This window comes from Bubalus kerabau, chromosome 8, assembly GCF_029407905.1.
Source record: "Bubalus kerabau isolate K-KA32 ecotype Philippines breed swamp buffalo chromosome 8, PCC_UOA_SB_1v2, whole genome shotgun sequence".
Taxonomy (NCBI): Eukaryota; Metazoa; Chordata; class Mammalia; order Artiodactyla; family Bovidae; genus Bubalus; species Bubalus kerabau.
In genome coordinates this window covers 106844027-106857328 of record NC_073631.1, presented here as the reverse complement: position 1 = coordinate 106857328, position 13302 = coordinate 106844027, and the positions used below count along the sequence as shown (strand labels likewise).

At 44.3% G+C, this 13302-nt stretch overlaps 1 protein-coding gene across 4 annotated transcripts in view; it reads left to right on the top strand.

The window, feature by feature from the left end:
- PARP12 (poly(ADP-ribose) polymerase family member 12) overlaps positions 1 to 13302 on the top strand; it is a 46484-nt gene that overhangs the window by 2909 nt on the left and 30273 nt on the right. For 2 of the 4 annotated variants that reach the window (XM_055591080.1, XM_055591079.1), the window contains exons 2-5: positions 1707 to 1842; positions 4524 to 4824; positions 7638 to 7736; positions 11113 to 11236. In XM_055591080.1, the coding sequence (XP_055447055.1) occupies positions 1707 to 1842; positions 4524 to 4824; positions 7638 to 7736; positions 11113 to 11236 (660 nt within the window). Of the gene's footprint in view, positions 1 to 697; positions 742 to 1706; positions 1843 to 2924; positions 3026 to 4523; positions 4825 to 7637; positions 7737 to 11112; positions 11237 to 13302 lie in introns of those variants that run through there. The other 2 variants (XM_055591081.1, XM_055591083.1) reach the window with 2 other exon arrangements.

The window sequence follows — 13302 nt, the reverse complement described above, 5'->3', positions numbered from 1 at the left end:
CTTGGCTCTGCCCCTTGCCAGCTGAGTGATCTTGGGCAAATTAGTTTTTATCTGAGGCTTAGTTCTCTTATCTCCAAAATGGGATGGTATTACCCACCTTATAGGCTTGTTGAGGACACTATGAGTTAACTCACAAAACATTTAAGCAAACCCTGGTTTGTGGTAAATGCCCTTTTAGTAGTCATCATCATCATCATGATCATTGTAATTATGAAGCCCCTTTGCCTAGAATGGGGCTTCCTTGGTGCCTCAGATCTTAAAGAATCCGCCTGCAGTACAGGAAACCTGGGTTCGATCCCTGGGTCAGGAAGATACCCTGGAGAAAGGAATGGCTACCCACTCCAGTATTCTTGCCTAGAGAATTCCATAGACAGAGGAGCCTGGCAGGCTGCAGTCCGTGGGATCACAAAGAGTCAGACACTACTGAGTGACTAACACTTTGCGTCTTTCCTACTCTCCGTACCTAGTTCTTCAGCCCTTAGTATCAGACTTAGACTTATACCATTCAGGCACCCTCCCTGATTGCTTCCCCACTCCTGTCAGGATCAGGTGCCGCTCTGTTTGCTGATGGATCCTGAACACAGCTGACCTTGCGCTTCCCACATTTTAGAGTCATCTCAATGTCTGTGTATCCACTAGAGAGGAGCGGGGTTGGATGATGCCATGGTTTTTGGCCTGTGCAGTGGAAGAGGGAAGTTGCTCTTGACTGCCTTGGGGGAGCCCAGGGGAAGTACAGATTTGGTCAGTGATTCAGTTTTCTTTTGAGATGCTTATCATAGGTGTGGTAGTGTCGGAGTCAAGCAGATGTAATTTACCTGACTCTGCTGGATTCTGTTGATCACCCAGGTGATCATTTGAAGGCTTATCTTTGGCTCTTTGGGGGCATACTGCCAGTTCCTGGTTCACAGTGAGTTTTCAAGAGGCAATTATTGATCAAAACAATGGAAGAAGGGAGCAGAAAAAAGGGCTGGGCCTCAATGGTGTGTTTGTGGGTGTCTGTGTATGTGTGTGTGTATACACACCTGTAATCATAAGCCATCCACACTCATTTATTCAGCCAGTGTTGAATGCCAGTAAGTGTTCAGTGACTGGCACACTGACTGTTCGGGAAATGGCCCTGTAAGTCTCACTAAATACCTGCTGAGAGGTGCTTCCCTGGGCCTAGAACTCACAAGGCACCATCTCTTCTTTTGCAGATGAGCACTATGATTTTTCATGGACATGCAGGTTTTCTCTGATGTTTTTAAACAATGTCAGGAACTATTCCTGAAAAATTATCTTAAAGATTGATTTTGCCAGTCGTTTCAGTTTGCTCAGGCTGCTGTAATAAGGTTCCACAGACTGGGTAGCTTAAGAAACTTATTTTTTCACAGTTCTGGAGGCTAGAAGTCAGAGGTCAAGGTGTCAGCATATTCTGAGGCATCTCTCCTTGGCTTGTAGATGCCATCTTCTCCTTGTATCTTCACATTGTCTTCCCTCTGTGTCCTGATCCCCCCGCCTTTTTTTAATAAAGACACCAGTCAGATTGGATTAGCCCCCGCTCCCCCCCCACCCCCCCTCCCCCCGCTGTGACTTCATTTTTAGCTTAATCACTTTTTTGAAAGACCCCAAATACAGTCACTTCTGAAGTACTGGAGGTTAAGACTTCAGCATAAGAGTTTGGGGGGAAACATTTCAGCTGTGACCCTAGCCCTGTTTCTTTGCAGGAAGGACTGTAGGAACGGTCACAACTTGATGTCCAATCACAACATGAGCGTGCTGAAAACACATGGCTTGGACCACCTCAACTACGGTGAGCTCTGCATGCTCCTGTTTCAGAACGACCCCTTGCTCTTGCCAGAGGTGAGTGCCAGGAGGGGTGGGCCCAAGGGTAAGTGATGAGGAAGAGGCCAGGAGGTTGGAAGACAGGGAAACACTATGGCAGAAGAGATGCCAGGGGCTCAACAGTGATCACTGCGGTCTGCCTGTCGGGAGCCCTGGACTGTATTCCCGCCTCTGGTGATTTTTAGATCCGTGACCTTGCACCAACCTTGCCACTTCTTGAAGCCTCCTTTCCTTCTATGTCAGTTGGGCTGGTACGTCCTTTGCAGGGCTTCTGTGAGGTTGGGGGGGCTTGTTTGGCCAATGATTGCAGGCAGTTGTTACACAGAGCTTAGAGGGGTTTGGGATTCCAGCCAGCCCCTCCCTGTCTAGCAGGACTTAGAAAAATGCAGGTACCACGGGGCTCTGGAGGTCTGTGGGGCAGTTTTCTAACTTGGGTCATTGTAAATTCTCATACTGCACTTCAGACAGAAACCACTTGTTTTGAAGCTCACTGCAGTGGTCATGGATGAGTTCAAGTCCTAAGAGAAGTAGACACCAAGATGGGATTGGAAGTGGGAGACATTTATTTCGGGGGAGCAGAGGAAGGTGGGGGCCCATGTGATGATGGTGCCCTGAAATCTGTGGCAGGAGAGGGGAAGGAAAGGAGACTGGGTCGGAAAGGACCCTGACTGTGCTGCAGTTCCCCAAAAGCTTCTGCCCAGCCAGCACAAAGTTCTGAGCGGAAGTCCCTGTTGGCAACATGTGTGTCTCACCAGAACAGCCTGCCTCTGAGGGCGGGGCCTCTGTGTGCGGAGGACAGCAGCCAGGCCGAGGGTTGGCTGTGCTCTGTGGCAGACCTGAGCAGTCATTTTCTGGCCAGCATGGGTTCTGTGGGCTGTTCTGGCCCTGCTTCTTGGATGAGGCGACAGAGATGAGATGGATATATGTTAATGACATTTAATAACATAAAATATTTATATTTTAATGAATTACTATTCAGTTGAAATCACTATTTGAGAAAGATGCTATAGAGCAAATGACTGGTGCATAATATGTATTGTTTTACTTTGCCTTTTGAAAATTAGTATCAATTTAATTCAGTTAACCTTTATTGCATATCCACTACAGGTGAGGCACTGGCATTAAGGAGATGAAAAACCCCTTCTGCTCTTCCAGGCGGGGCACAGCTACTGGGTGGGACAAGTTGGCGGTTGATAGCAAGGTGCTGGTGCTTATCAGTGCTTTAATGGGATTGTCAGTGCTTTAGTTGGAGTTGGTGCTCTGGTCTCAGGGGCACGGTTTGGGCACCAGGGAAGGAGTCCTGGAGCAGATGGTGGTTGCTCTGGGTGCTGGAGGATGAGTGGAGGATGAAGGTCTGGGAAGAGGGAGGCAGAGAGCCTGCCTAGTCAGGGCACAGTGTGTACGTCAGCATGACCTGGATTTAGGGTGGGAGGGAGAGAGAGAACTAGGTGGGTGAAGGCTCATCTGCACAGCCTCCTGTGTCACAGGAGGGAGTTGGAGCGAGGTTGTGTTGGGAGGGTAGGCATTAACTTTTTGGAGCAATCACCTTGTTAGTGGTGTGAGAAGTGAATCAGTAGGTAATCCATCTGGAATGTGCAGTCTGTCTCCTGGGCTGTGTGAGGTGGTTCAGGACACAGTGCTATCACACGGGCTATAAGCTCGGATCCAGTGCGGCTTTCCTTCAGGAGTACTGCTCTCAGGCTAGTCCCCTCATCATCAGATGACCGTTGAGGGGCTGCCGCCATGAACTGAGCACCCACTGGTTCTAGTCACTTTGTATATTTTTCATTTAATTCTCACAATAGCCCGGCTTTGTAGGTGGCGTTAGTCCCATTTAGGGGATTAAGAAACAGAATCTCAGAGCTAGTGAGTGGCCTGCTCGAGATCAGGCAGCTTGTAAGTGACAGAATCAGGGTTAGGGCCCAGCTGTTGCTGATCTTCTCCCCGGGGCTTCCATCCCCAGAAGGTAGTCCCTGATGATCTTGGCCTGGGTTCTGCAGCCCTCTGTTTGATATGATGCCTGTGAGTTGAGTGGGTGGGCCCATGATGGTCTCTGGCTTGGTTCCCAGCTCCAGGAATGTGGAATGTAGAGAAGGAACAGCTGATTGAAGTTCAAGCCCCACCTTACCAACAACCCAGTTCAGCAGACACCACCTGTGCCAGGTGTGCTAGATAACTGTGTGACTCAGAGCAAGCCTGTTAACTTCTCTGAGTCTCATTTTGAAAGGGCTGTATTTGGCCTTCTTGAAACCCTCAGAGCCTCTTTGACCTTGAATTGGAGAAAAAATGAGTTGGGAGAAGCTGGGTCCTGGGTTAGAGGGAGTTGGTTAATCAGTGAAGTGGGGGGCGGTCGGTAGAATGCAGGGATTGTTAGGATGTTCCTGTGTGAGTTACATTAAAATGTTGTCTCATAAAGAGCAGCTCTGATCAGCTGGAAGTCCCCCCCACCCCCGCCAACCAGAGAGGCTTGCTCTGGGCAGTCTGCTGTCCTCCTGGTTCCCATTTACCAAGAGCATGTGCTAGCAGTTGTCCATCTAGAGTGAGGGATGGTCTCAGAGCTTGTGACCCATGTCATGAAAGGGTCACAGCCTTGGCTAGGTCTCTGGAGGAACATCAATTAACCAGAGACTGCTCAGTAAGGAGGTAGTGTCATGTGAGGCCTTTCTAAGCTGCTGTCTTTTTTCCTTCTTCGTTAACAGATCTGCCTTCATTACAACAAAGGAGATGGACCATACGGCTCTTGTTCCTTTAAAAAGCAGTGTATCAAGCTCCATGTCTGCCAGTATTTTTCGCAGGGTGAATGCAAGTTTGGCACTGGCTGTAAGAGATCCCATGATTTCTCTAATTCTGAGAACCTGGAAAAACTGGAGAAATTGGGCATGAGGCCGGAGCTGGTGAGCAAGCTGCCTTCCATTTACAGAAATGCGCATGACATCAAGAATAAGAGCTCTGCCTCCATCCGGGTGCCACCTCCACCCTCGCAGTCACAAGGGACTTCCAGTAAGGCTCTGGGCTGGGGCTCCTAGATTCCAGTTGGCTGCCAAATGGAATGTGTGACTTTGGGCAAGTCTGTGCTGCTCTGAGTAAAAGGGAGTTGGCCACCCCTTTCCAGCCAGTGGGGGCTGTGAAGATGAGTTGAAATCAGAGCTGTGAACAAATACATTTTAAACAAATTTGGGTTGGTGTGGACGGTGGGTGAATCCCCTCTGGGCCTGAGATCTGCGTGGAGATGAGTGATGCTGCTTCTCCCTATCTAGTCTTCCCTCTGCCCTGGAGAGCTTGTTTTCCTGTGAAGGACCCCACAGTTAAGAATGCCATGCTCTACAATTCTGGGGCCATCCTTTGCATTATGTTCTGTTGAGATTTTTTTTTTAATAGGTGCATGAGGCACATTTTATCTATTTTTTTGAATGAAGCATATTTTAATTTTGGCTCTCTTTTGACATGAATGGAATTTTTTTTCATCATTGCAAATTTACTTTGTTCAGTGCTCATCTCTAAATGGTACCTGCTGGGCTACGGTTGGCACTGACTTGTTGAATGGTGAACCTGCCAGGATACTTTTTATTTTGTGAGGAATGTCATGCTTAGTGACAGGCATATGGGGGGATTTTGAGCAGAGATTGTTTCTTTAGTAAGCATTTCTTTTTTTATATAAAGCTTGTAATTAGACTGTGTTGGGTCTTAGTTGTGGCACATGGAATCTTCATTGCATCACATGGGATCTTTTGTCACAGAGCATAGACTCTCTAATTGCCTTGCATGAGCTTAGTTGCTCTGCCACACATGGGCTACTAGTTCCCTGACCAGAGATCAAACTCCTGTCCCCTGATTGCAAGGTGGATTCTTAACCACTGGACCACCAGGGAAGTCCCAGTAAGCATTTCTTGAGTACCTGTTACACTGTGGGAAGTGAATACCATGATTCAATACCAGGGAGGCTATGATGCCTTGGTGTTCTGTGAATTTCACACTATCTGCTGCTGGCTGGCCATCCTGATAATCCATTTTTTCATTCAACAAATTTGAGTCCTTGCCATGTACTGGCCAGTGTCCTGGGCCTTGGTTCTAGGTGTCTCTGAGGCACGGCTCCCCCAACTTGTTAGCTGTACTGATAATCTAGGATTTTTAATAGACCACTTCCTAAATTATTAATGCCAGGATGACCAGCAAACTAACTTACCACTCTAAACTTACCTGAGATTTATATTTGAGAGGTGTCCTCGCTGTATGTTTCCTTTACATTTTCTTCAATTACTTTTGGTTAGTTTCTTCTAATAGTAGGAAGCCTAGAAGCAAACGATTTTGCTTTAATAGATTGTGAAGAGTGTCAGTTGGATTATGGCCTTGTTAGAAAGGCAGGGAAGGATACCTGCCCCTGGAGGGAGAAGGAGGCAACCTCTAAAGTGCCACAGGTGTGAGCTTTAAGGTCCAGCCTGTGGATGTCTGCTGCTGCTAAGTCACTTAGTCGTGTCTGACTCTGTGCGACCCCATAGATGGCAGCCCACCAGGCTCCCCCGTCCCTGGGATTCTCCAGGCAAGAACACTGGAGTGGGTTGCCATTTCCTTCTCCAGTGCAGGAAAGTGAAAAGTGAAAGTGAAGTCGCTCAGTCGTGTCCTACTCTTAGCGACCCCATGGACTGCAGCCCACCAGGCTCCTCCATCCATGGGATTTTCCAGGCAAGAGTACTGGAGTGGGGTGCCATTGCCTTCTCTGATCTAAGAGTATAGAAGCTTTCAATCTCAAAAATAAGATCAAATTGATACACCGAACTCTGTAGCCTGAAAACAAAGTACATTTTCATTCAAGTCCTTTGGGGGTTTAATTTAGGGAGGTGATTGAGTGATGACAGGGAGAGTTTTATAGGTTTACATGGTGGTAGTTGGGGCATGCCCAAATGTAATTATTAAGTAGTGGCTCATTGAAGCAATTCTAGTAAAGGTAGACTTTGAAAGCATGTGCATCCTCCTGTTACATTAAAATCTGTGTGTGTGTGTGCATGATCAGTTGTTCAGTTGTATCCAACTCTTTGTGACCCCATGGACTGGAGCCTGCTGGGCTCCTGTGTCCATGGAATTTTACAGGCAAGGATACTGGAGTGGGTTGCCATTTCCTACTCCAGGGGATTTCCCAACCCAGGGATCAAACTGCCGTCTCTTGTGTCTCCTTGAAATGGCAGGTGGATTCTTTACCATTATGCCATCTGGGAAGTTCTTATAGTTAACCTAAATAAGGTTTAATTTTGAATTGTAGGCTTTCCATTGATTTGTTTTTTTTGGTATTGGAACCCAGTTCTCATAGTTCATTTGCTTTTGGAATCAAATCTAGTTTATAAAATGCACCCTTTACTTGTTCTCTGGGGTAATCACAGCCGTAGATACAGAAGGAAAATGTGTTGGTTAGTGGTTCCCCACCCCTCCCTATTAAAGTGTCCCAGGTTCCACTGTTGAAAGCTGCTGATTGAGTCAGTCTGAGGGAGAGCTGAGCACGTGTGTTTATAAACAGGTCTCCTAGTGAATTGGGTGCACAGCCAGAGCTGAGAAAAAGCTCACCCCAACCATGATGTCCTGGATTTGGCAGCAGTCATATGGCCTTGGGCTCCCGGATTCCTCCCTAAAAGGCAGAGAGGGTCCACCTGTATGTCTGAGGGTGCTTTCATCTAGAACATTATAAGATTTTGTGAGCTTGCCTTGCCCACTTTTGCCGCATGCAGAGGAATGAATGAATTCTGTTCTCTCTCCTTTGTACCTTGAACTACTCCAGCCCCATATCAGAAGCACTGGTGACACATCTTTGTGGTCTTTCTTTGTAGAAAAAAGAGACACAGATTCTGTGTCCCTAAACCCTGCCACCCAAGAGGAGAGTGATCAGATCTGCTTGTTCCATATCTGGAAGAGCTGTAGCTTTCAAGGTGAGTCGGGGGAAACCCCTTCATCCACTTGCAGGCGGGACAGCTGCTCCTGGTTCCCAGAGCTCTGCTCTGACGTCACCCCTCAAGGTCCTCTCACCCATCCAGAGAGGTTCGGGCATTCTTAATTGCAAGCTGGTGGTACTTCAGTGATTTTGTTGGGGAGTTGAGAGTGGTAAGAATTATAGAATACTTGAGTTTCTAAAAATCAAACTATAGATGAGTTTGGGGGACTGTTTGTTTCATGCAGCAAACGAATGTCAGGTGTTGCCCCTTGGTTAGCTTAGTGTGAGGTCATAAACCCACAGAAACACTCAGATCCCAGTCTAGTTCCCTTCTAGAAGGAGGTTGTAGTCTCAGAGATGCCTCAGAACCTAGGAACACCCTCTTCTCAGGAGGAGACCCCTCTGTGTACTCTTGGGGGATGAGAATTTGTTTAAGTTCAGAGTTTCTCTCAATACTCTTTTTTATCAGATGTAGCAAATGTTTTGTGTGTGTGTGTGTGTGAGAGAGAGAGACTGTATTTTTACTAAATCTTTGTTCTTGCTGATGTCCTGGGCTTTGACTAAAGAATGATTCCTTCTCAAATTTGGTGACTCTTCTTAAAAAAAAAACAAACACCCAAAGTTCCTGTTTTGTTTTCAGTCTTTAAAAAACTACCCAAGCAATTCATGAATACTTTCACTTTGTAAATGAGTGAAATGGTACAGAGTAAATCCTGAAGTCTTCCTTCAGCCTTCCAAAGGTTAACATGGGACTGTGGTCATATTTGTTTTACATATTTGTCAACAGATGGGAACATGTGATATGCATTATTTAACCTACTTCTTTTACCTAATGGTGTGTCTTGGTGATTTTTTCTATGTTAGTACATATGTGTATGTCTACCTGGATTTTAAAAACAACAGTGTGGTATTTGATTAGAATGATTTTTCCTTGAACATCTGAGTATACGTGTATTTTACCATGGATAGATTCCTGGAAATGGAATACTAGGTCAGGCAATGTGTGAGATACACACACACGTGTGTGTGTATGTATATATATGTTTTTAAAAATCAGTGTTATTAGATATAATTAATACAAAATAAAATACACCCTTTGAGTTTTGGGGAATATGTTTGCCCATATAACTGTCACTATAATCTGGATGTGAAACAGTTCTCTCATTCCAAAAATTGCTCTTATGCCCCCATACAGTTGATCTTCACCACCCAGTTTCCTGACCCAAGGCAATCCCTGATCTGCTTTTTGTTGATGGGGACTAGACTTGCCTTTTCCAGAATTTTAAATAAACGTAATCATGTATTCTGTTGCATTGATTAACTACAATTTGTTTATACATACGTACGTTGATGAACATTTGGGTTATTTCCAGTTTGGGCTTTTATGAATAAAACCTCTATGTCAGTTTTCATGTACAAGTTTTCATGTGGATATATGTCTTCATCTCTTGGGTAAAGACCTCAAAGTGGAATGTCTGATCGTATGATAAACATGTATTTAACATTACAAGTTACTGCCAAACTGTCTTCCAAAGTGGATCCATTTCACTTTCCCACCAGCTGTGTAGTAGAGTTTTGGTTGCTCTGCATCACTGTCAGCACTTGGTGTTGTCAGTCCTGTAAATTTTAGCCATCCTAGTAAATGAGTAGTGATATCCATTGTGACTTTCATTTGTATTTCCCTGATAAGTAATGATGTTTAGCATGTATTTTCATATGCCTTTTGGCTGTTTGCATATCTTCTGTGAAGTATCTGTTGAAATCTTTTGCCTATTTTGCAGGCAAATAACAGCTTTGTTAAGATATTAAGTATATTTCACATAGTATACAATTTATTTAATGGTTTTTAACATAGTCAATTTGTGCAACCATCATCACAGTTAATATTAGAACATTTTCATCACCCACAAAGAAACCCATTAGCAGTTGCTACCCCTTCTCCCCACCCTCACGCTCCTGGTAACTACATCTTTACATTATGTCTCTATGGGTTTGCCTGGATATTTCATATAAATGGAATCATACAGTATATGGTCTTTTGTGACTGTTTTGCCCATTTTTTATTGGGTTGTTTGATCTCATTATTGATTTGTAATAGTTTTCAATATTCTTTATTCACATCTTTGTCAGGTGTCAAATTAGCCAGACTTCATTGTTACTACTTTGAAAGATGAATTAAGAATGTACAAAAGACAGTAAGAAATGTCTTCCTTACACCCCTTTTTCCCAGCACCAAGATTCTCTCCAGAAACAGTCCTTATTACTAGTTCCTTGAATATCCTTCCGTAAAGATTTTATTCAAGCAGAAGTGTATATCTAGTCTCTTTTTGCACAAGGTCACTATGCACACTATTTTGTACCTTTTTTTCAAATGATACAGATGTTTGACTTTTGTGGACCATATTTTCATTTCAAAATTCAAATCTTTCCTCATACCTTTGTGCCCAGCCACCTAGTCTTCCCTCTCCCATTCCCACATGTGTATTTAGTGAGAATATATCTAATCCTGTCTTTTCTATTTTTTCACCCAAATAGAGGCATTCCATACCTGTGTATCTTTCTACCTAATAGTTATATGGATCCTGCAGGTATCAGAGTGTGGAGATTCCCATTGCACTTCTTTCCTGTCTCCCTTTCCTCTCACAACATTCCTCCTTCAGGATGTACTAGAACCTCTGCAGGTAGAGGTGGGTGTGAGCAGCGTTCCAGGTGAGCTGCTGGCATTGGCCAAGGCACAGCAGGCAGGAGGTACTAGGAGGGACAGGCCTGGGGAGCACAGGGAAGGCAGTGGGAGCAGTTGGCTGGCAACCACAGACCCAGGCTATGTGTATAATACATTCTAGGAGTGGGGTATGTTGAGAAGGGAAGAGCATGTTGGTAGCCACAAAGATCAAGGCAGACTGGAACCGTGCTGCTGACCCACCTGTGGTAGGACCTGTTTGGGTTGGGATGGTTCTAGTAGAGATGACCTGCCTCCATTTCTGGTGTGATCGCTCTCCATCCAAATGTCACATATATGGCAATAATGCATGGACAGACTGCCCCTTGCAGGGATGGAAGCTTTGACCATCTCATGATCAGCTGCTTTACTCTCATGAGATGTAATTCATACATAATGTAACCTACCAACGCACAGTTTTAAAAAATAAGTTTGATGTGTTTAATGTCCTGTTAAAAAGGGAGACATAAAAGGAAAGTGTGTATAATAAAATTCAGTATCTAAATGCTCAGGTATGACTTCATTAAAAAAGGCTCCCTCACAGATTTCTAAAATGTTGCCAGGTCAGCAGGCAGTACCACACCCATTGGGAACCACAGGGCTGGGCCATGCTATGTGCTGCCAATGTGCTTACCTCTTTATATTTTTATTTCAGATAAGTGCAGTAGAGTTCATTTCCACTTGCCATATCGATGGCAAGTCTTAGATGGAGGCAAGTGGAAGGATTTGCACAAAATGGAGCTTATTGAAGAGGCATATAGCAATCCTGCAAGAGATGGGTATGAAATATGTCATCTGTGTCTGTTTGTGCCTGGGCTTTTGTGTGCAGTATAAGAAGTTTAGACACAGTGGGCTTTAGTTTTTATGGGCTTCAGACAGACATACACACATACATGGAGTAAGCAGGCTACCTGGTCTACAAGCAGAGGCTCTGGGCTGGAAATTGAGGGCTGATGGTCATGCTGGTGGTTGACGCCTCTGTTCCCTCATCTTCCTCTTTTTTCAGGGAGGAGCTATGGGGAGAGGAGTGAGGGAGGGGTACCAAGTAAGTTCTGAATGATTTGATTCGGGGATCGATTATGTAAATATATCCTCATTGATTAGTCCAGAAAACCAAGAAGTAGTCATTTGTGAAATTTTAGCCTTTGCCTGTAAAGTCATGCAGCTGAACTGCTGTTTATCATTCAGTCTTTTTTATTTTTCTGCGTATGTCCTAGAATTTTCACTTAGAGTAAATGGGGAAGTGTTGAGTAACTATATTTTCAAATGCTTACCGTATCTTGGATTCCTTGGAACATATGTGGCCAAGAAGAGAATTTGAGCCCGTTTTTTGAGCGGGTAAAATAAATTTGTGCTTAGGGTACAGTTATGTGCAACTTGATGCTGGTAAAGTATGTGAAACAAATTATCCCCCTTTTGGAAGATTAAGTGGCTCATGTAGCCAGCCCTTATCTAAGTCTCCCCCTTCTCTTCCTCTCCTTTTCTGAGGCTTTTAAAGTTAAAATGGATACTTGGTCATATGCACAGCTACTAAGCACATAGGTCAGTGAATTTTGAGGAAGGCATAAGTTGTGCAGCCAGTGCCCTGATCCAGCTGTAGACCATTTTCATCACCCAGAAGCCCCCTTCCAGCCCTCTTCTGGTCAGTGTCCATGCCACAAACCACTGCTGTTTCAGTGTCTGTCAGCACAGATAGTCTTGCCTGTCCTTGAACCTGGTCTGAAGGGAGCTGCTCTCGACGGTTCCCATGTGTTTATGTGTTTACATGTGCTCCGGCTTCTGTGAGTTAGGTGTTGGGGGTGAGCCTGCTGGGAGCCAGGCTGGTCCCTCCTCAGCTCTGTTGGCGGGTGCCAGGTTGTTTTCCACAGTGACTATACCACTTCCCACCCCCATTAGCGGTCTGTAATGACGTGGCTCTCTCACATTTGGTGCAGTCTGATATCTGTGCTTTTCTAGTCTTCAGTGTAAAGTGAGGTCTCTGTTTGCATACCCTTGAGTCCTTGTGAGGAGAGGTGTCTCCTCAGTGCCCACTTGTGCTTTCTCTGCTGTGAAATGTCTGTGTTTGTAGTTTGCCTGTTTTGTGGAGGGGAAAGGTGGTGCTTTTCCTTAGTTTTGGAATTCTTCAAGTGTCTGGGTATTAAGTATATATTGAAAATAAATGAACTCCCCTTGTCAGCTTAAGGTATCTGTTAATGAAGAGAAGTATTTTTCCATCCTCTTCTTTATGGTTTTATACTGTTTTTTTCTTTTCCTTTTTTTTGGAGGGTTTCTACTTTTTGTGTCATAAGAAATTCTTCCTTATCCTGAGGCCGTCAAAAAATTGTCCTGAATTTTTCTTTAAAAACTCTTAACATTTTAAGGACTGCATTAACCTCTCTTTGCCTGTGATGGAATATATGTCCAGTTTCATTCTTATGAAGATGAATTTCCAAAGACCACTTTAAAAAATATATTCAACTAAAAATTTAGAGTTTGGGATTGCCATGTACACACTGCTATATTTAAAATAGATAACAAGGAACTACTGTAGAGCAGAGGGAATTCTGCTCAATATTCTGCAATAATCTAAATGGGAAAAGAATTTGACAAACAATAGATAAATGTGTGTGTGTATAACTGAATCACATTGCTGTGCACCTGAAACTAAGACGACATTGTTAACCAACTACACTCCAACATGAAACATTGTAAAATAAATAAAGCATTAAAAATAAATAAAAGATTAAGATTAAAAACATAAAAATATATTCAAAAAGTAAATCGCAATGAGGCAGGGACTTCCCTGGCAGTCCAAAGGTTAGGACTTCACCTTCCACTGCAAGAAGTACAAGTTCCATCTGGTCAG